Source organism: Pipistrellus kuhlii, unplaced genomic scaffold, assembly GCF_014108245.1.
Source record: "Pipistrellus kuhlii isolate mPipKuh1 unplaced genomic scaffold, mPipKuh1.p scaffold_m20_p_1, whole genome shotgun sequence".
Lineage (NCBI taxonomy): Eukaryota > Metazoa > Chordata > Mammalia > Chiroptera > Vespertilionidae > Pipistrellus > Pipistrellus kuhlii.
In genome coordinates this window covers 69,899,314-69,922,558 of record NW_023425404.1, presented here as the reverse complement: position 1 = coordinate 69,922,558, position 23,245 = coordinate 69,899,314, and the positions used below count along the sequence as shown (strand labels likewise).

General features: G+C 42.8%; 1 protein-coding gene and 1 non-coding gene across 6 annotated transcripts in view; both read right to left on the bottom strand.

The window, feature by feature from the left end:
• Positions 1 to 2,822: 2,822 nt before the first annotated feature.
• Positions 2,823 to 23,245, bottom strand: part of AP4S1 (adaptor related protein complex 4 subunit sigma 1) — a 42,125-nt gene continuing 21,702 nt past the window's right edge. For 4 of the 5 annotated variants that reach the window (XM_045585197.1, XM_036451034.2, XM_036451014.2 and 1 more), the window contains exons 3-6: positions 19,524 to 19,610; positions 18,665 to 18,733; positions 13,578 to 13,589; positions 2,823 to 3,553 (exon numbers count right to left, since the gene is read on the bottom strand). In XM_045585197.1, coding sequence (XP_045441153.1) covers positions 3,425 to 3,553; positions 13,578 to 13,589; positions 18,665 to 18,733; positions 19,524 to 19,610 — 297 coding nt within the window. In that variant the 3' untranslated portion in view covers positions 2,823 to 3,424. Of the gene's footprint in view, positions 3,554 to 13,507; positions 13,590 to 18,664; positions 18,734 to 19,523; positions 19,611 to 23,245 lie in introns of all 5 variants that reach the window. The other variant, XM_036451044.2, reaches the window with a different exon arrangement.
• LOC118710223 lies at positions 17,895 to 17,999 on the bottom strand. The gene has a single exon (XR_004985337.1). It is a non-coding gene; the product is annotated as a U6 spliceosomal RNA (small nuclear RNA).

The following is a 23,245-nucleotide window of genomic DNA, read 5'->3' as shown; positions in this document are numbered from 1 at the left end:
TACACTGGTACAATAGGGACCATATGGATCAGAAAGCCTAAAATATTTACTATCTGGCCATTTATAGAAAAGTTGGCCAAACCCTGGGCTAGCACATTGCTAGAGCAGGTAAAACAGATGAGTCTTAAAAAATGAATAACTGAAATGTCAGAAACCTTCCTGCAGAAAGAAAAGTCTAAGAACAAGGGAAAGCTGACCAGAGACATAAATTTCATGAGTGTGAAATCACTTAAAGCTGGGACAGTTCAGCAGTTAACCTGAAGTGAGAAGTCACATTTCAGTTCACTTTCATGAGTTAAGTGCTATGTGGCATCTACTGGGGTCTCGACATATTCTAGGTACTTGAGTATTTTTTCCTATAGTGTCTGCCTGGTATATATTTTTTAATTGTTATTCTCTAAAGGTACTAAAATCTGTGCCAAGATGTTATTCAAGTGCTATTTTGGTGTGACCCAAAAATTAATTTTGTTCACTCCCTAGTTACTTCTGATGTACCAGTTTCAACAGTTACCTCAGTGTGCTACTGATTTAAGTGCCTACCAACTAGGACAGTGTTTCCCAACTAATGTCTCCAAAAAACCTCTATTTGATCTAGGCTGGGCTTCCCCACACCTTGGCTACTTAATGCAAAGCACCCCTCACTGGTCCAGAAAGTCAGAAGTGTTTATCTGCCTCCCTGAGTGAGTCCAGAACAACTCAGGCTTACTTTTAAATATATTTTATTGATTTTTTACAGAGAGGAAGGGAGAGAGAGAGAGCTAGAAACATCGATGAGAAACATCGACCAGCTGCCTCTTGCGCACCACCTACCAGGGTTGTGCCCGCACCAATGTACATGCCCTTGGCCGGAATCGAACCTGGGACCTTTCAGTCCACAGACCGACGCTCTACCACTGAGCCAAACCGGCTTCGGCTCAGGCTTACTTTTAGAGCCTAATATTGACTCGATGCATGGGTCTTTACAAATCTCGATTTTAAACAAAATCCCTCCACACACACGGGAGAGGAAACATCGAACTGTACTGAATTATTAGTGCCGAATGTCCATTTATGTTCTTTTGCAGGAAAGTATTGTAGATGAAAGAGCTCTTGGAATTTCAATGGTTGGAATCTTAATTATATTCAATGTACCTGTATTTCTTTTTCCTCCATACACATAAACGTACGTGTGTGTGTGTGTGTGTGTGTGTGCGCGTGTTTACCTAAGTTCGTTATGTTCTGCTTTTGACTGAGCAGCAAAAGCATCTAGGAAGGTTTGGGCCTAGGGGTTAGGGTAGCAGTTTTCAGACTTTCCAGGAGAAGGGGTTGAAGGAACAAGGGAGGGGGGAGGACTCCTTTCATGCCAATATGAACAGAGATAGCCTTTTGAATTCCATTTTTAAACTTTGAATTAACATGAACTTTTTACAGTTTAATAAGACAAACCCTTTATAATATGGCATAAAGGATAGTTGTAAGGGTTCTCTTTTTCTTTCATAATTGAGATTTTATTGGTTGTTTTGAGGAAAAGTATGCAGACTTTTCAATTTGTACACAATTCTTAACGTGTGTACCAAAAATGAAGTCTCATAATTGTGATTCATTTATAAAATTATTCCAGTGATGTTCCAGTTTAAAAATTAGAGGTTAATTTTCTTTATCAATTGCCAATATCTTCAAATGTAGATATGCTATTACATCCGAGTCCCACTAATTCACAATTTAATATCATATATACATAATCAAATTTTCTATTTCACAGCATATTAACAAAGTTACTAGTAAAACTGGCCTACCACACCAAAGATGTTACAGATGCACAAAATTCTGACAGGGAGAGCCAAGATCAAGGAGTGGTTTAATTTAGGAGACAATTCTACCAATATGGAAATAGAAGTAATTTAAAATGTCCAAGACTTGCCAAAACTGGTTTGGCTCAGTGGATAGAGCGTCGGCCTGTGGACTGAAAGGTCCTGGGTTCGATTCTGGTCAAGGGCATGTACCATATTTGCTTGCACATCCCCGGTAGGGGGTGTGCAAGAGGCAGCTGATCAATGATTCTCTCTCACTGATGTTTCTAACTCTGTATATCTCTCTCTTCCTCTCTGTAAAAAATCAATAAAAATATATTTAAAAAGTAAAAATAAAATGTCCAAGACTTGGAAAATGTGTGACTGACTCCAAATTGCCACTTGGTGTGCTCTGTACTGTTAAGATACAAAAACTACCCCTATTTATGGAATGTTAAGCTGGCACCCAAGATAATCAAAGTCTACTATATTCAATATCCCACTATTTCCTGGTTGTACCAAAAAATAAGCCAGCAAATGATTTCACTTCTAAAAAGTAAGCATTTACAGTAAAAGAAACAAACAAAAAACATAATTCCCTTTATCAATGTTTCTTTCTCGGACTACTGAAAAATTAGCATTTACCGAGTAGTTGACAAAAATATTCCTCTGGGTTGCACAAGAAGGGTGACAGGGACCACTGTTAAGACATGGCATATGATGGCAATCATACTTGGCTTCTTTTTCTCCTGCTTCATATGAGGCTGGACTCCCCTCATTTTTAGTTTGTTTTCTGCAGGTAGATCTTTAGGTTTGTCACTTTGGCTTGTTTCCCCTTTTCTTCTTCCCTTTTCCTTTTCATACGCACTATTTGTCTGCACATTTACCCTTTCTTGCCGCCTTTTTGCAGAAGGTTTAGCCAACAACCTTTCTGATTTCCCTTTGAGCTCTCCTTGGTTGCTCTCTTGGCAAAGCTGACCCTTCCTCTTGGGCAGTAGGGCAGTGCATGCTGGGTGCCCAGGGGCCGAGGTGTGCCAAGAAGTAAGGACTCGCTTTCAATGTTTAACCGTTCATTATTTTGTAGTAACATACTCTAGTTAATAACATGATGGCATTGTAATTGCCAAGAGCCTATAAAAAGGATCGCACACTTTCAGAAACTGGCAAATAAAATTTAATTCTTTTGTTTTCATTAGACACACAATATAGTAAAATTTTGACTTTTTTTAAGACTTAAAATTTTTTTTCCACATTTCAATTACAGTATTTTCAGTACAGCATAGTTAGACAGTCTTATTCAGAAGACAGTGCTACTTGTGTTTGCCAGTTCTACACTTTTATTGGCTGATAAAGAGCTGCCATACTTCCCACCTCATGGTGCTATTCCTGAATTTAATTTGCAAAGGGAAGCAGAAACCAACATTTTATTATTAATAAAAAAACAAGCGAAAAATGTTTATGGTTAGAAAAGAAAACATCTCTTTAAAATACGGCTTTGTTTTCCATTCAGGAGCTATGAAAAACACCTATTTAAAATGTCTCTGGAAAGATGCCCGGTGTGCAGTGTGCTCTCCCGATTCTTGGGGCTGCAGGTGCTGAGGCATTCCATGTTCTCACTTCTTGTGTTGACGGTTCCCAGCAGAGCCTCCCGTTACTCAGCTTTCTGACATCTTATCGAGAATTAGTAGAGGGGCAAGAATTCTTGCCCGATTCGTTTCTACAATGCAGCCATTTAATAGCATCTCATCCAAAATGATGTGTACTTTATCCAAATTAAACATTATCTAAAGTCACATTAAGGAAATTAGTTTTAGAGTTATAAAAATGTTAACATTAAATAATAACTTAGGACTCAGCCTGGAATTTTTCCAGTGCAAATTAGTCTAAGCATGAAGGTGTTTTTTGTTTGTTTTATGGAATTCTTGAAATAAAATTTTAAATTGGTGTCCATATTAGAAGTTAATTTTATGTTCAGATACACCTAACTGGACTACAGCCATAGAAATGGAACAGCTACACCTGTTAGCCAGAGGGAGAAGGAATCCACTGAGGGCTGGAGAACACAGCAAGTGACATTTGACAAGAGCATGACTTGACTTCAAGAAGAATGTTGGCTCATAGCAGTAATAACCATGTTTTACTGGATACACATTAAGCTCCATGCATTGTGTTGGCTGTTTTACATATTTTAGTTTTTTCTACAACTCTATGTTGTACATGTTAAATATTATCCTCATTTTACACAGGAGCAAACAGGCTCAAAGCCATGGTCCAAGGTCACATAGATAGTAATAGCCAGAGCTGGACTGGAAGTCCAAAGTTTGGCCTCCACTACTCTGCTTCCAGCGTTCTCAGGAGGGGCCTGAGGCTACTGAGTATATGCCCTCATTCAGCCTTCAAACCTCCACCCAATAATAAATGCCTTTATGCTCTCTTCTATGTCACAGGGCTGAAGAAAAAATAACCATTAGGAGAAATGAATGCTGAAGGCAAGGCAATGCAGACTCAATTCTCAAGTACATAAAAATTCTGAATTTCAAGACAGTACCTCTTATAAATGGGCAGTTCTAAAAACACTTTTTTGAGAATTACAGAGTCACTTTTGCTTACTGATCTTCCTTCTGGAAAGTTAGTATAAGGCATGGGGGAAGAAAAAAATATTGTTAGACGTGATGTTTACCTAATTGGAAAGAGCCTAACACTTCCTCCAGAAGACCCTTCATTTGAGTACCTAACTTTACTTTTGTGAAATTGGAATGAGGTGCTGACAATTATTGAAATGTTTATGAATTCTAAGTTTCAAATTCTATTTAAAAAGCATTATCCTGATCTGTTAAAACACCCAACAGGCCAAAACCGGTTTGGCTCAGTGGATAGTCGGCCTTCAGACTGAAAGGTCCCAGGTTCGATTCCGGTGATGAGCATGTACTTTGGTTGCGGGCACATCCCCAGTGGGGGGGAGTGGGGGGGTGGGGGGGGTGCAAGAGGCAGCTGATCAATGATTCTCTCTCATCGATGTTTCTAACTCTCTATCCCTCTCTCTTCCTCTCTGTAAAAAATCAATAAAATATATATTTTTAAAAACAAACACACAAAAAAACCACCCAACAGCTGTCAGATCATTTCAAGTGGACAAAGCTTCCAACAAACGAGTGATTAAGTGCACTATGGAAATTCATATTTAAATAGTCTTTGTAAAATGAATCATTACCACCTGATTTTTTCAGTAATTCCAGATGTCCAGTCTATACTGTATATGCTTAGTGAAGTACATCTACAGAGAATGAGACAACCCTCTGAATGACTTTTAAGTTTCTTAGGCTCTGCCGTAACATCTCATTATGCTCTGTGCAAATAGTCCACCAGCAGAATAAACTGTTTTTCAGGAACCCATGGGAACTGTCCTTAAGTGACCCAGAAAAAAGAAAGAAAGGAAAAAAAAAAAAAAGCTTTTACTCTGATATACCTATTAATAATATAGGTGACTGCTTTGTCTAGGGCCAAATTGGAACTGGAATATTAGGCCCTTGTCTCAATCCTGCTCACCAGACCCCAAAGCCAGAACTTACAAGCTAGACAAGGCAGGAATGACAGTAAGGCACAAAGGCACAGTTGGGGAGCATAGGTGGCTGCATGTAAAACGGCCTGGAGAATCCCCCTGCTGTATTCACTTAGGGCAGTGGTTGGCTCGCGAGCCGCAGTTTGCCAACCACTGACTTAGGGTAATGAAAATCTTAGTGCCCTTGGGAATGCCAACTCGTCCAAGATAATTTTCTTTGAGCCAGGAGATCTAATTTTAATCTATTTGAATTGGTTCAGGGATCAAGCTACTCTGAAGACTCCATCTCTGGAAAGTAGATGATCAGCAATTCAGATGTCCCCCTCAGCAACTGGCTAATTGTTTTGAAATTCAGATTGGAATGTACTGCTGAATCATTATCAACCACCGGCATCCTCACATTGCAAGGACAAGGTTCTTCAACTGGCCCGAATTTCCCAACATCCAGGAAATTTGAGTTGCTCAGTGAGGTCATTGTGTATGTAGGCATGTGACTGCCTGTCTATCTGAGTATCTGGCTCAAACCGCTAATAATGATGCAGCTTCCTGGCACTATATAGGGAAACCACAGACTAAACCCTATGTGAGGCAACAGCCTGAAGGCTGATTCCCCCCAGAATCACGTGACTCTTTTAAAATTATCTAGCTGTTGGTCACATCTTGATTTGGTTTATGAGCAACTTGTGCACACTGGTGAAGCCAAGAGTCATGGCATTCGGGCCAAATGCCAGGTGAGCAGGAATAAAAAAAACCCCGTATGCCACGCCCATGGTAAAAAACGGGCGCACCCACTTCAACCAGAACAGGAATAGTACAAAGCAGGAAAGGCCTAAGCTGCTGGTCTATTAATATGATGATTTCAGCCAAAACCGATTTGGCTCAATGGATAGAGCGTCAGCTTGGGGACTGAAAGGTCCCGGGTTCGATTCCGGTCAAGGGCATGTGCCTTGGTTGCGGGCATATCCCCAGTGGGGGGTGTGCAAGAGGCAGCTGATCGATGACTCTCTCTCTCTTCAATGTTTCTAACTCTCTATCTCTCTCCCTTCCTCTCTGTACAAAATCAATAAAATATATTAAAAAAAATATGATGATTTCAAGGTCCTACCTTCCGGCTACACTGAACTTGGCTGACATAAGTTCCTTCACACATGTTTCCCTTCATAGGCACCCTAAGGTTGGAGCTGAGAATGAGCTGGAAACCGTGTCCCAAAGAGCAGATTCGTAAAGCCCCATTTTCTCTTAACCCTGAAGCCTCTGAATTCTATGTCATGTAGATTGGAGTTGAACATCTTGAGGTTCCACAAATGCTACTGCCACTTGAAATCAGTTTTTTAATGAAAGGGACTGAACTGTTTGTGGTTGGTACATTGGAATTTTGATCTCTGGATCATAAAACACTTTCAACGTGGTGTTTTTACACCACTGTGGTGGTCTAATTCTCCTGTACTCTTTTCTAAGAGAAACTGAGCAGCATACATTCCAATGGGCCCTCAGAAACAACTCCAAGGCAGAGTCCAGCCTAGAACTGAAATTTCTAACTAGACTTTGGGCTTAATCCTCTGTCTCTCTTTCCTCTCTATCTTCCCCCCTTTCCCCCCTCTCCTAGCTAAGCACAGTTCTTTCATACATGAACATAGGAGAAAACTTGCTCTCGTCATTTATACTTCAATTTCCCATGAAATCAGATAACCTACGAAAGGCCGTTGTGTTCACACTCCGCAGAGAGCCACTGCCACCGAACAGACTGTCCGTACAGACACTGCCCGCGGAAGGCTCTGCATCCTGGATGCACTCCCTGTAAGACAGTCTTCTGCTCACTTACGGGCTTGGTATTGTCTCATTAATGAGGCCACAGAACAGAAAAACATCCTTTTTATTTTTAAAGTACATTTCCTTAAAGACTCATTCCTACTCAGAGCAACAAAACATCCAGGTATAGTTTTGTTTTTGTTTTTTACAGTTTATGTAGACTTATGTAAAATTACCTAAAAATGAAAGTGAGCACTGAGTCAAATAAGCCTGTCATTTGTCTTGTATTTTTACCTAACTGTTGCTTCTCATGACTTGCTGTCACTATTCCTGAGTCAAACAGAACGGGCAGCAGGGACAGAGGAGGGGGGAGGCAGGGGGACTTGAGGAGGAAGAGCCGCAGTTGGACATGACACCTCATGGACTCAACACAATGAAAAGAAGCAGGTGACTAAGGCTGGTGAGAGCCCAGAAAGCCTGGAAGGCAGCCGTTCAATCTGGAACATCCTCGGCCCTTTCCTAGCAGGCTCTTGGGGACTGACGGCTCATAATGCCGAGACTCCTCCCCACTCGTGGCGGCTCTGGGGGACCCTGCTGGGAGGGTGCTGGCCCTCAGCTCAGAGCCTGCCCTTCCGAACACGGCACAGGCTGCACACATTCCCTCAGGCCCGGGGGCAGCTCTCACGCCTCCCAGCCCAGTTTTCAACCCACATGCTTCCAAACGGAAGAGATGTTTAGCAATCTCTGAACGTGAACCCCACTTTTGGAGAGCATGCTCTTATCAAGACATTCAGATACTCTCCTCAAGATTTTTCTTCAACTCCTCCAGCCACAGACTACTGTTTCTCTAAAACTTCTTCCCTCATTCAGAAAAAAAGGCTCTGAAAGCACCAAGACAGCATGGTGACAGGCACTTTAAAATATTTTGCTAGTGACTGGATTGCCATAATCTACTCCAGATGATTATGAATTTAAAAAAAAATCTTATATCTAATTTGTAGCCCCAGAGTCGAGCGCCGTGGAAACCCGGAATACCAGCTGTGCCCCGAAGTGCTCTGTGGACGGGGACGCATGTCACAGGACCTCCCAGGACCTCAGCCTCTTCATCTACAATGGGAGGTCTTCACCTGATGATTCTGAAATTTCCTTCCAACTTTAAAGTCCTCAAGTCCTCTGACTAAAAGGATCCTTCAGGGAGAGGGAGCCACTTGACTCCTTTCTGATATTATCAAGTCATTCCTGAGGCAGGCTCCATCACACCCCAAAAGAAATCCTCTTGGCATGACTTGACGATGGTGACTTTCTGGACAACACAAAAATCCAGTGCACGTAGACGCTGCTACTCAGTGCAGAGGGCTCGCTGGGGGAGTTCTTTGTTCATCGCGCCAGTATGCCCACAGCCCCGAGCTGAACAAGTACTTTGTGGTTTCTCCTTAGGTCAGGCTGACATCACGTCCTGCTTGGAGAAGCCCTATTCTAGTTTCTGGGCTTCCACGAGTGTTTGGGATCTTAGGACGGCAGTGAGGGAGCGAGATGCCCACGCGGGCAGGGATCAGGCCTGACGGCCAGTCTTGGAGGCGCGTGAATTCCGTGAGCTGGTGCATTCGTTCCTCCAGGGAGCACCCTGGCCTGTGACTGCCTGACTCACAAGTGCAAGGAGGATGGAGGCCCCTCCTGCTCCCTGCCCTCAGCTGTGATAAAGAGGGCGTGCATCAGGGTGCTTTCACATCACCCACATGAGCTGTAAGGCTCTGGAATTAACTGCTCAGGCTTTGGGGCTGTAAAGACTTGTAAAGATAAAAACAGCTCATAATCGCCGAAACCAGTTTGGCTCAGCGGTAGCGCATCGGTCTGCGGACTGAAGGGTCCCAGGTTCGATTCCGGTCAAGGGCATGTACCTTGGTTGTGGGCACATCCCCAGTGGGGGGTGTGCAGGAGGCAGCTGGTCGATGTTTATCTCTCATCGACGTTTCTAACTCTCTATCTCTCTCCCTTCCTCTCTGTAAATAATCAATAAAATAAACAAATAAATAAAATAAAAACAGCTCATAATGAATGTTCTAACAATTTTTCTTTAGATATTTTTCAATTAAAACGTTCTGGATTCTAGGCGTACCCTATATTTGGGAGACACAGGAATATAAGTATCTAAGCCTGATCCCTGCTTTTCTCCCCATGTAGTGTGTGGGTTACCACAGTTATCCCAGCTGCTATCATTCCTGCCACAGTCCTGGGGTCGGGTCGGGCAGAGGCCCGCACCTGCCCTGGCAGCGGTTCTGGGCTGTCTGGGTACTCAGACAATCCTGGGGCCCAAGTAGTGGGAGGAGAGTCAAGAAATGGATGGGAGGGGCCCTGACAGCTCTCGGTAAGCACCCTCACCCCAAGGAGAGGGATGCTGCTGAAGAGAGCTAGAGTTGGGGCCCAGGAAAAAGGCCCCAGTTATCCAGGTCTGAAGGCAGGGCTGGTGCATTCCATTCTGGCTAACATAAACCAAGCCTGTAAGCCTCGTTAGAGGTACCAAATGCCAAAAGGGTGTTAGAGGTTTTCTGGACCTTTGCACCTATAGGAGGTGTGCAGAATTGAGAAACTGGACATCTCCCCACAGCACCGAGCACTGGTGCCGTCCCTTGACTATTTAGCAGAAGGGGGTAGAGATAGCTCCTTTGAATGACAAGTTGTCTAAAGAATTCAGCAAACCTGGGGCTCCAGAGTGGAGCACATTTTGGGAAGCTCATCAGTTGGTTCCTAAAAACCCTCTCTAAAATTTTTTAAAATTTTTATTTATTGACTAAAAAACCATCTTAATTCATGGAATTTGAAGTGTTAAGTCTACCAAAGTATGTAATGGGGCACAATTTTCTTATAGGAACGGGGCCTCATGGGTGCTGAGGCGGCATTGCACCCAGGGGTGGAGTGGAATGTACACACGAGTTTACTCATGGCACGTTGGCGACTCAGGCCATTGGTGCGCTTGGTCCCAAGGGTGCAATCTGTCCCACCAGACACGGCTACTACAGTTTCCACTTAGTAGAAGGGGATTCAACAAGTCAATTTCTGTGCTGATTCTTGTGCTTAGGTTCTTTCTTTCTTTTAAATCCTCACCCAAGGAGTGAGGATATTTCCTCCATTGATTTCAGAGAGAGTGAAAGAGAGACAAAGAGAGACACAGAGAGAGGTGAGAGAGAAACATAGATTGGTTGTGACCAAGGGCAAGGGCAAGGATCACACCTGCAACTTAACCAGAAATCAAACTGGAGACCCTCCAGTATGCAGATTGGCATGCTAGCCACTGAGCCATGCCAGCCAGGGCCGTTGTTTCTTTTTAAAATCCTGTCTGCCTTGCCCTGTGAAGTAGAACAAACCTATACTCAGGAGAAATGTAAATGGTGCATTTTATTTCTCAGACTCTAATTGTGCAGACTCTGGAAATCTGCTCCCCCCACCCCCTTCTCAAAAGGTTTCAGAGTGGTAAGGCTTCTGGGGAAAAAGACTGCAAGTAAAGGACTTTCTGGGAATTCCCTGAGGTTCTGACTTCCATCCTCCTATTGCTGCATAAAACTGAGCCTAAGTTGTGTCTTTGCTCTGCGTTGACAAGGAAGGCTTCCTTAAGCCTGAGCACACATGAAGATTGTGTGCCCTGAGTGCTGGAAGAACCAGCTCCAGGTTGTAATGGTATCACTTGCATATTTCCAACCCTTCAAGGCCTACGGAAGCTTTCCTGCTACAAACAGGCCTCACAGTGCCCACTGCTCCAGCGGGTCCTGGTCAGAGACCAGAGTGGCGATGAGGCCGTCCCCGGCTTACTCAGAGCAGGAGCCGGGACGCACCTCTGCAAGGCTCCCGGCCTTCCTGGTGGGACACGGGTGCCGTGGTCCTCCCTGCACACTCGATAGTTAGAAAGAACCATGAGCAGAGTAGAGTTGTGGATTTTTAATTTGATTTTTCCCCCCAGATGGCTGAGGGTGAAAACCCTTTTAGCCTGGCCTGTGGCTCAGTGATTGAGCATCGACCTATGAACCAGGAAGTCAAGGTTCGATTCCCAATCCGGGCACACGCCTGGGCTGCAGGTTTGATCCCCCGTGGGGGGCATGCAGGAGGCAGCAGATTAATGATTCTCTCCCATCACTGATGTTTCTATCTCTCCCTCCCTTTCCCTTTCTCTCTGAAATATTAATAAAAACATATTTTAAAAAAATTCAATAGAAGACAGTGCCCCAGGCCCTACTTGGCCTGCAGCCTGCTCCACTTTCAAACTACTGGAGATCCCCATGAAATGATACCTAGAGCAAAGACGTACACTTGAGAGATTTAGTTTCCTTCTCTAAAAGATGCAAAATTCTTAATCTGTCAGATGGATATGCCTAAGTAATTCCTTAGGACAGTAAATAAGTAAGTAGGTCAGAGAGGAAGAGAAGGTAAAAATGAAATTAAGTAAAGTGAGGGTAAAGATACAAGTTGTGTGTCTTAGTGTGGAAATTAAATTCAAACGAGAATGCTGGAGCTCATTACATGGACCTTAGCTATTCACCAGAGGGACCCAAAGACAATCCCATCTCTACTTTTAATCAACGCCTAAGACACAACACAACTAGGCCAACTGTCCTACATATCCGGTTACGTCTGGTTCACTTTAATTCTCTGAATACCTAACCTTGTAGGACTCTCCTCTCCTGTTCCGGGTGTAAGGTAACTCAGCTCAGTTACCTGGAGTCACAGCAACATCAAATATTAAGGCTGAGACTTAAAGCTTGTCGAGTCTAATTCTATCATTTTTAGAAGAGAGGCGGTGTGACTTGTCCAAAACACACGCTAATTGGCGTTAGGACCCAAAGTGGAACTTGGGGTCTGCATTCCCAGGGAAGTGTCAATCAGCTGTCACTATCTTCCTTGAAGTCAAAAGGCAATTTCTTTTTTTTTGTTTGTTTGTTTTTTTTGTTTTTTTAATATATTTTATTGATTTTTTACAGAGGGATAGAGAGCTAGAAACGTCCATGAGAGAGAAACATCGACCAGCTGCCTCTTGCACACCCCCTGCCGGGGATGTGCCTGCAACCAAGGTACATGCCCTTGACTGGAATCGAATCTGGGACCTTTCAGTCCGCAGACCGATGCTCTACCGCTGAACCAAACTGGTTTTGGCAAAAGGCAATTTCTTATTCCCCTGTACGAGGAGGAAGAGATTTACTTTGAATTGCTTTACAGGGCTTAGTTAAAATGAACGTTACATGTTGATATGCAGCCTGGTCTCAGGTCCCCTTGAGTCAAAGGGGCCCTAGATTCAGGTCACTCACTGTTAGAGGGCATGCAGATTTTTCCCAATTAATTTAAAGAGGCTTCCAAATACAGCCTGCAAATGAAGTTTATCAACAGGATGACATTTTCTATCACTAGTTAAAGGTAAACGTCTATTTCTTCAGAATATCCTGATTCTGGGCACACATGTCTAAATGTATGTATACCAACATATACATAAGCACGTCATAATTAATATCTATTGGTTATAATTAGTGTAACTATGTTAGATTCAGGCCTGATGTTTTCTCAGAGGACTCTCTTATTATTGCTTTCAAGTGAAAGACAACTTCCCTCCAGAGCACTCACACATGCCTGGCGGGCCCCTGCCCAAGTCTGCAGGCCCTGCAGGCCTCTAAGCAAATCATGCTTGCGGTTGAGGCCTTTTGATTTAAAAGGGAGAAGAATCTAATGAAGAAAACAAACTGATGAACAAAATAGACCCAGAGATATAGAAGCATGGAACAGACTGTGGCATCTCAGAGGGAAGGCTGGGGTGGGGGGAATAGGGAGGGAGAGATTAACCAAAGAACTTATATGAATATATGCATAACCATGGACACAGACAATAGTGTGGGGAAGGCCTTGGTGGGGAGGAAGGCTGGTATGGGATTAAGGGGGGTCAATGGGAAAAAAAGAGGGACATAGGTAATACTTTCAATAATAAAGATAAATTTAGAAAAAATAAAAGGGAGAAGAGAAGGAAGACAAGGAGAGCATTCTCCGCTATAAAAGGAAATAAATATGAGCCAGGCAATTTCTTTAACCCTCTGGTTTATCATCCCTGAAGACCTTATTCTGACCATGTGGAAAATTTCCGGAGATTTATACCGGGAGCCATGAAAATCCTTTCTCTCTACAAGGACCAAGCACCTTCTGCCTGTGTTATTTAAATTCTAAAAAGGTCAATCCTATATACTTAAAAGAAGTTAAATTAATACATAACAGTTATTGTAACTACTACCACAGAACTGCCTTGTCTGAAATATACAAAAACCTTAAGAACTGTCTTTGCAAAAAAGGCGGGTGTTTCTGCAAAGCTCCCGTACCTCTGGCTGTTATGTTCTGGTCGTTGGTAACCAGCATTCTGGTCTATTAGGATAGATTCTGCATACCTTTTTCTGACCATGGCACTTACCTAATAAAGACTAGCCTGTGTTTTGCCAAATACTGTGGAAAGCTTGACTCACGGCATTGAAAAAGGATACGTCTAATTCGCTCTGGAAGAGAAAAGAGTGCACGCATGAGAATGAGACATCGGGACAGAATGCACTTAGCAGAGTTAGGGCTGCCCTGGCCGCACACCTGGAAGCAGTGGGAGCAGCTGCTATGGGCACAGAAGTGTGAGAACGGAAAGGCCCTGAGTTTAGGATTGTGATTTTAAAAAAAGGGGGCTGCATTTATAGACTAGAATAGTTATCCTTAGAACATAGAGGGGATAAACGAACTCAACTTTTACAGATGATAGGCAAGTTTGATAGGTTTATAAAAAAAAAACCTTAATAATGTGTATACCCTTTCATCCATCAATTTTACTCCTGGGAATTTATCTTAAGGAAATAATTAGATAATGGCACAACAATGTGTGATAGGATATTCAGGGTAATGTTTATAATAGCAAATTATTGAAAATTAGGGGGGGCTAGTTAAAAAAATTATAGCAGATCCAGAAATGACAATGCAGGTACCTAAGTACTGACATACTGTTGAATAAAAAGCAAGTTATATGAATGGTATGTACAGAATTACCCCGTATATCCTATATAATAAAAGGCTAATATGCAAACCGACCGAACAGCAGAACGACTGGTTGCTATGATGTGCATTGACCAGCAGGGGCAGACGCTCAACACAGGAGCTGCCCCCCGGTGGTCAGTGCGCGCCAGGGGGAGTGCCGCTCAGCCAGAAGCCGGGTCACGGCTGGTGAGCGCAGTGGTGGCGGCAGGAGCCTCTCCCACCCCCACATCAGTCGGAATCCCCAGAGGGCTCCTGGACGGCGGAGGGTACAGGCTGGGCTGAGGGACACTCCCCTCCCCGCCCGCCCCAAGTTCACAAATTTCGAGCACTGGGCCTCTAGTATAAACATAATTGTTTCCCTGCCCATGGCCCTTACCTGATATATATATATAAAGAGCCTGAAAGGAAATTTACCAATAAGTGATGGGCTTACTGATGATCTTCTCCCCTTTGTTTTGCTCGTATGTATTTTTAATTTTTTTTCAATGAATATAGATATTCATAGAGGGAAAAAATAAGCAAAGAGCCAAATACATACTTGAAAGGACTTAGTTTGGCAAAGGCAGCACTGACAACCCTGCTCCTCAGCTTTTGCGAACCGCCTCTGTTACAGCTGAGTGAGTTGGCCTTTTGTTTTGAAATGTGATGCGCAGATGCTTCTTTCAGCCCAGACAGCAGCATGAGACTGATCTCCAAATTTAAGATTTGGATACTCTAAGATTAAAAATAGTCCCAGAAAGAATGTTCAAAACTCAGAAACCTAAAAATAATTTTAGATGACAAGGCATTCTCCATGAGTGGGACAGTTTCTATTTTCTTTCTCACCGTACTCTTTTCCCTCCTCTTTCTCTTCTTTTTGCTACTACTGTCATCCCAAGCCTGGGTCCTCCAAGTCCTGTATAATCACCAGGTTCAAATTAAATTCTGCTCTTTACCTCTGTGGCTTATGTGGTCACTGACTCTCCCTAGAATTACAGGCCAATTCAGCAACATGCTATTTATGCTCAGTTACTGAATATAACAATAATCATTTTAAACCCTTTAGAAATTATAGTGCTTGCACCCACTCTTTAGTCTCCCAGTTTAAAACATTGCCAATTTGGGAAATTATATTCTTCTTGGTAGGTGTTCCTTTAATCTAATCATGGCCAGCCCGGAATCACAGACTTTGATTTGTGACCAGCCTGTCTTAAGAGAGTCGTCCTTTGGAGCTAGAGTTCCGCTGTCCACTAGCCTCATGTGGCGATTTAAATTAAAACCAAATAAAATTAAAATTCCTCATTCACACTAATCATGTTTTAAGTGTCCAAGAGCCACATGTGGCTGGCGCCTACCGCAATGGATGGCACAAGCACAGACATTTCTATGGCTGCTGAAAAGTTCTTTTGGATACTGTTGGTTGACAGTACTCTCTCAAAGATGAATTGTAAAGCCAGCCTCAATGCTCTCTGTCCCCTCAAAGCCAGCATCCGGAATGGCCCAACCTCTTGCCCGCCTCCAGTTCTGGAGGCCACCCATCCCCTCCTAGTTAGATGCGTTACTGTGTCGAAAGTCACTAGGCCGCTTCCCAGCTCCAACATCTGAATCAGGAAATGGCCGGTCATAAGCCTCATGAGGTAAGCATGCACCAGAATCACCTGAAATCTTGTTAAAACACCAACTCCTGGACTTTAACCCAGAGTTTCTAATCCAGTAGTCGGGGTGGGTCCAGAGTTTTGTCTGACAAGTTCCCAGGTGATGATTACCAGTAGGCTGCTCGTCCAAGAGCCACGCACTGAGACCTCTGCACCCGGCAGGGAAGACAGGCCAGATAACTGTCCCTGAAGGAGCCCGCCAAATGCTACTTCTGGCATCAGGAGTTAGAATGAGATATAACGTGTTAACATGAGTTTTGGCCTGAGAAGGCTTTAGTACACTCAGTATTACTAACTATGGATTTCACTCACTCTCTCAGGAAGAAGCAAGTTGGAAACAATTCCGTCCTAATAATTTTATTTAAAAGGAGAATGAGCCCTAGCTGGTATGGTTCAGTGGATAGAGCATCGAATTGTGGACTGAAGGGTCCCGGATCGATTCGTCAAGGGCACATGCCCGGGTTGCAGGCTTGATCCCCAGGATGGGACGTGCAGGAGGCAGCCGACCAATTATTCTCTCTCATCATTGATGTTTCTATATCTCTCCCTCTCCCTCTCTGAAATCAATAAAAATATATTTAAAAAAAATAAAAGCAAAATGTAATAAACAAAACAACTTTGAAAAATCATCCTGTGCTAGCCGAAACCGGTTTGGCTCAGTGGTAGAGCGTCGGTCTGCGGACTGAAAGGTCCCGGGTTCGATTCCAATCAAGGGCATGTACATTGGTTGCGGGCACATCCCCGGTTGGGCGTGTGCAAGAGGCAGCTGGTCGATGTTTCTCTCTCATCGACGTTTCTAGCTCTCTATCCCTCTCCCTTCCTCTCTGTAAAAAATCAATAAAATATATATATTTTTTAAAAATCATCCTGTGCTACCTCTACTTCTCAAGAATGTCTAACCAAGGCAGAGAAAGGCCTACGTACAGAGTAAAACATCTTTACTGATTCTTTTAAAAGACTATTTCAAACTAACTACAAAGCTAACATCAGGAAGATAATGTGGTACTGGCAGAAGGATAAACAGAAGGATAATTGGAACAGAACTGAAAGTCCAGAAATAAATACTTATATTTATGGACAACTGATTTTTAAAAAATATATACATTGTTATTGACTTCAGAGAGGAAGAGATAGGGAGAGAGAGATAGAAACATCAATGATGAGAGAGAATCACTGATGCACAACCTCCACTGGGGATGCATGTGCCCTGATAAGGAAACAAACCAGGATCTGGTTCACAGGCTGATGCTTAATCACTGAGCAACACTCCCTGGGCGGATTTCATTCTTTTTTTGGCTGAGTAATATGGCGTTGTGTATATGTGCCACATCTTCTTTATCCAATCACCTATAAGAGGACACTAACACTGAGCGAACAGATTATTATGATCTTTGAACGCATAATAATTTGGCCACTCAGAGAGAGAGAGAGAATGTGTGTGTGTGTGTGTGTGTGTGTGTGTGTGTGTGTGTGTGTATTAGAGGCCCAGTGCATGAATTTGTGCAACGGGTAGGGTCCAGCCAGCCTGACCAAAGGAACATGGGCGGTGGGCCAACCAGCCTGCTGGTCGAACTCCTGGTCGAGGGGACAATTTGGATATTAGCCTTTTATTATATAGGACATACACTGAGTGGCCAGATTATTATGTGTTCAGAGATCATAATAATCTGGCTACTCAGTGTATGTTGCTTCCATGTCTTGGCTATTGTTAAAATGCTGCAATGAACATAGGGGTGCATATATCTTTTTGAATTACTGTTTTGGATTTCTTCAGGTAAATGCTCAGAAGTGGATTGCTGAATCATATGTTAACTCTATTTTTAATTTTTTGAGGAACCTCCATACTGCTTTTCATAGTGGCCACACCAATCAAATGGTAAACATGGAGTTACTATATGATCCAACAATTCCAATCCTAAGTATATACCCTAGAGAACCAAAAAGATGATTCCACACCAAAATGTGTCCACAAATGTTTACATAAATAACCCAAATGCCCATCAACTGAAGAGTGGATAAACAAAATGTGGCATAGCCATATAGTGAAATATTATTTGTCAATAAAAAGGAAAGAATTACTAATACATTCTACAATACTTATAAATGTTGAAAATGTTAAGTTAAAAAAAAAAAAGCCCGTCACAAAAGACCAGATATTGTACAATTCTATTCAGGAATTTGCATGTCATCATTGTGTGGGGGTCATGTTAATCTTCTCGGTACAAATCTATTTATATAAAATGTCTAAAACAGGTAAACTATAGAATAGGTAAACTTATAGAGACAGAAAATAGATTACTGACTACCTAGGGCTTAGAGCAGGTGGAGACAGATAAGTGGGAGGGAAATGCTAAGGAGTATTGTGCTTCTTTTTGGGGTGATATAATACTCTAAAATTGATTGTGGTGATGGTTGCACAACTCTGTATACCAGATAACATAAATACTAAAAATTATATATTTAAGAGGGTGAATTGTATAGTATGTAAGTTACATTTCAATATAGCAGTTTTTGTTTTTTTAAGTAGAACTGTTGGAAAGGAATTCATGTATTCCTTAAGAGGAGTTGGTTTTGATCTTCAAAGCAAGAGTTTAATTTAATTTAATTTCCATGACTAAAAAATATACCTTGTATTGTACAAGGGGCAGCACAAGAAAGAAAAGAGAGAGAAAACTAGCTAGCAAAATCTCTTAACTGAGAAATACATAAAACGTTCTTAGTCTTGTAGAAATGGTTCTTTATAAAGAACTACTAGTAGGTTCAGAACACTCTGCATGAGCCAGAAGGAAAGGTAAAGAAAGTCTGCCATCATTTGAATTTTAACGTTTACATATTAGAGCTCTATATTAACACATGTTCTTGATATAGAACCATTTCTGGAAAATTGGCCTGAGGACGAAAACCCTTTTAAGCATTAGACTTACCACTCGGCTGAAGTAGTCATCTAAAACTTCCACAAAGTTATGGATGAATTCATAAATCGCCATCTCATTCTGAAATAAAAAAGGAAGGATGCAAAACAGCTTTATAACTCACTTGTTTAAAAGAAGTCTATTAAGAGGAGAAATGTAGAAAACTGTAACTGCTAAGGTTTTTTTAAGTGTCCGTACTGAATCTAGCTGGACTGACACCGGACCGAGTCTAGTGCAGAATTCTGAGCTCTACTCAATGACTTCACCAAGTGGCTGAAGCAATTTTTCAGTTTCCACTTGCCATCACTTTTCCACTTGTGAAGATGCGGAAGCTACCTCCAAGTTTTGTTCACAGATAAAACACTGAGATTTCAAAGTATTTTAGATCACTCTTTCGGAGAGTCCATGGCCACAGGTGCTGTTGTTGTGGGCCTGACATTTCTGAAAAGGTGAACTTAAATCTCAGGAGACATAATCACAACAGAATCATATTCACAGTTTGCTGGGGCCTCTGATATGTCAACCTATGTTTAATGCCACAATAGATTGGCCATCACACTAAACTGCCTAAACTGCCCCCGAGTGCACCATGGGGCAAGGGCAGGACACCAGTATTGCTTTGGGTCGAGGAAGGCCTCTGTGGTTTCGTGCTTCTCTACAAGCTGCTCATCTAATCCAATAAAAACTCAGGGTATTTCTCCTCCACACAGCTTTCCCTAGCCCTGATAGAAACCAAAATCCTGCAAAAGAGCCAAGGTAATTCTTAGAGTGGCAAGTAGGAAAGAAAATGTCAATGGAAGGAGGAATAAAAACCAGACTGTTTTTCTATGTAACTTCCTCGCATCTTCCATAGGCTCTCCTACTATCTTACCTCGGTGTCATTGACTCCAACCACGATGAACAGGGCTGCATACTGCCGATAGATCAGCTTAAAATCCTTATACTCAACGAAAGAGCACTAGACAAAACACAATTGCGTATTAATTCCTCTGGTGGAAGTGGATTTCTTCAAAATGGCTTGCATAATTTTTAGCTTCTGATTTGAGTACCTGTCAACACATCCTTAGAAATACACATTAAAATGTTACGTCTTTGTGGGTCTCTCCTCACAATATTGAGGAGACACTGGAAGCATCTCTCCTGGGAGGAAGGGAAGGAGGTGGTCTTGGAGCAAAGGCTCCGTGTTCCCACGGGCTCCCACCTGTGCTCCTTACTCCTTGGCGGGCTCTCTGTGGAACTCAGCAGGCAACACTACCGAACACTCAGCATTTTAAACTGTCTGCAATGTGAAAATGACCCATACATTTTCTTTTCACCTCCCCTAGGTCTTTTGGAAAACAATTAAAGATTTAGTTTTATACTATTTAACCATCACTGAAGAACCAAATATATGTAGCAGACACCGATGCCAAAAAATAAAATAAACCTCTATTTCTTTTTCCTAGCTCCATAGAATCAATGCAGACTCTTCTATAAACCATTTAAAGATGGCTTTTGAGACCTAGCTGGTTTGGCTCAGTGGAGAGAGCGCCAGACTGTGGATGGAAGGGTTCCTGGTTTGATTATGGTCAGGGCACGTGCCCGGGTTGTGAGCTTGATCCCCAGTTAGAGGGCAGGCAAGAGGCAGCCAATCAATGATTATCTCTCATCATTTTTTTTAAAAAATATATTTTATTGATTTTTTACAGAGAGGAAGGGAGAGAGATAGAGAGCCAGAAACATCGATGAGAGAGAAACATCGACCAGCTGCCTCTTGCACACCCCCTACCGGAGATGTGCCCGCAACCAATGTACAAGCCCTTGACCGGAATTGAACCTGGGACCTTTCAGTCCGCAGACCGACGCTCTACCACTGAGCCAAACCGGTTTCGGCTATCTCTCATCATTGATGTTTCAATCTCTCTCCCTCTTCCTTCCTCTCTGAAATCAATAAAAATATATTTTAAAAAATAAAGAAAAGATAAAGATGGTTTTTGTGTGGCAAATGCTAGACACATCTTTCATTGTAAGCACTGCCTCGTATGAATTCATAACTAGCTTATAATACTATCACTGACTTGTGGATAAAACAACTCCCTGCCCATTTCTCTCTCTCCTATAGTCTCGTACAAAGCATAATGGGATGGCAATGCATGGAAAGGAACTGGGGAGCTAACGGAAGGCACAGTGCTGCCCTTGGACTTCGGGTGTGCTTGGCCAAACGTGATTGAGCATCAGCTGTACGGCTGTTTGCACTGAAAATGCTCTTGGCTGCCTGGTTGCACCTGAGATTGAAGCTGCACATTTTGATCACGGAATTTATTCCATTGAAGCCACTTGACAAATTATAAAATGGAGGAGGTGAGGTTTTTATTTAAAACTAGAGGCCTGGCCGAAACCGGTTTGGCTCAGTGGTTACAGCATCAGCCTGTGGACTGAAAGGTCCCAGGTTTGATTCCCGTCAAGGGCATGTACTTTGGTTGCAGGCACATCCCCAGTGGGGGTGTGCACGAGGCAGCTGATAAATGTTTCTCTCTCCTCGATGTTTCTGATTCTCTATCCTTCTCCCTTCCATTCTATAAAAAATCAATAAAATATATTTAAGAAATAAAAAGAAAAAAAAAACTAGAGGCCTAGTGTACAAAATCATGCATGGTTGAGGGGGTGTCCCTCAGCCCAGCCTGCACCTTCTCCTATCTGGGATCTCTCTCACAATCCAGGGTTCAAAATCCAGAATTGCTGGCTCCCAAATGCTTGCCTGCCTGCCTTCCTGATTGCCCCTAACTGCTTCTGTCTGCCAGCCTGATCAGCCCCTAACAATTCCCCTGCCAGCCTAACTGATGCCTAACTGCTCCCCTGCCAGTCTGTTTGCCCCAAACTGCCCTCCCTTGCAGGCCTGGTCACCCTTAACTGCCCTCCCCTGCAGGCCTGGTTCCCTCCCAACTGCCCTTCCTTGCTGGTCATCTTGTGATGGCCATCTTGTGTCCACATGGGAGCAGGATCTTTGACTATATGGGGGCAGTCATCTTGTGTGTTGGAGTGATGGTCAATCTGCATATTACTCTTTTATTAGATAGGTTAGAGGCCTGGTGCATGGGTGGGGGCCAGCTGGTTTGCCCTGAAGGGTGTCCCGGATCAGGGTGGGGGTTCCCTTGGGGTGTGAGGCAGCCTGGGTGAGAGGCCTGTGGTGGTTTGCAGGTCGGCCATGCTCCCTGGTGAGCCAAACAGAGGTTCTGGTATCTGGGATTTATTTACCTTCTACAACTGAAACTTTGTAGCCTGGAGCAAAGCCAAGCCTCCTGCTTGCTCCATGGCCGCAGTCATTTCTGTTGAGATTTATGTATCTTCTATAATTGAAACTTTGTAGCCTTAATCAGAGGCCTACAGCCAGCCAAGGTGTGTGGAAAGCTTGGCTTCCACCATGGGGGGGGGGGGGGGGGGGGCGGCAATCCTAGCCTCCTGCTATTTCCAGCTCCGTAGTTTCCATCATTTCTGTTTGGATTTATCTATCTTCTGTCATTGAAACTTTGTAGCATTGAGTGGAGGCCTAGGCTGGCAAGGGCAGGTGGAAAGCTTGGCTTTCTCCATTGCCGGGGAAACCCAAGCCTCCCTCCTGCTCTCTGTGGCCGTAGCCATCTTGGTTGGGTTTATTTGCATATTCGCTCCTGATTGACTGGTGGGTATAGTGGAGTGATGGTTAATTTGCATATTATTATTTTATTAAATAGGATTAGGATAAAGGTAATAAGTGCAGGATCATTCTGCAATCTTTGGCTAACTGTAGAGCCAGGGTGATTTGTGCTCTGTTGGATCTTTCAAGGAAACACAATCTATTTGAATGAACTGAGGGACATTTTCAAAGCTTCTCATAAGTTTCTGACATTAAAAAGAAGTATTAAGCCCAACTGGTGAGGCTCAGTGGTTCAGCATCAACCTATGAATTAGGAGGTCACAGTTCAATTCCTGGGTCAGGGCACATGTGTGGGTTGCAGACTCAATCTCCAGTAGGAGGCAGCTGATCATTAATGCTTCTTTTTTGAAAAATATTTTTTATTGATTTCAGAGTGGAAGGGAGAGGGAAAGAGATAGAAACATCAATGATGAGAATTATTGATTGGCTGCCTCCTTCTTGGGAGGCATCGAGCCCACATGTGCCCTTGACCGGAATCAAATCCGGGACCCTGACGCTCTATCCACTGAGCCAAAACAGCTAGGCCTCATCATTGATGTTTCTATCTCTCTCTCCCTCTTCCTTTCCCTTCCTCTCTGAAATCAATAAAAAATATACATATTTTTAAAAAGTATCAAAGCACTTTGAGGATAAAATATAAATTAAGCTGAGATTGTGCTACTTTGGGGATGATCTTGACAAAACGCCAGTGGATTCCTATTAAAGTCTAAAATAATTTAGAGTGCTTCAAAATATCCAAGAGTATATTTATTCAAAAGCACATATTTAAAAAGAATAACCTATCAGTGAAAGGGGTGTTGGAAATTATAGAGTTAAAATTATAGGAAGATTTAAGCATTAGTGTTTCTGGAGTGTGCCTACCTTTACTTAAATTAAGTGGCTATTAACATAGTTCTTTAATAGTTTCTGTTTCCTCTGACAAT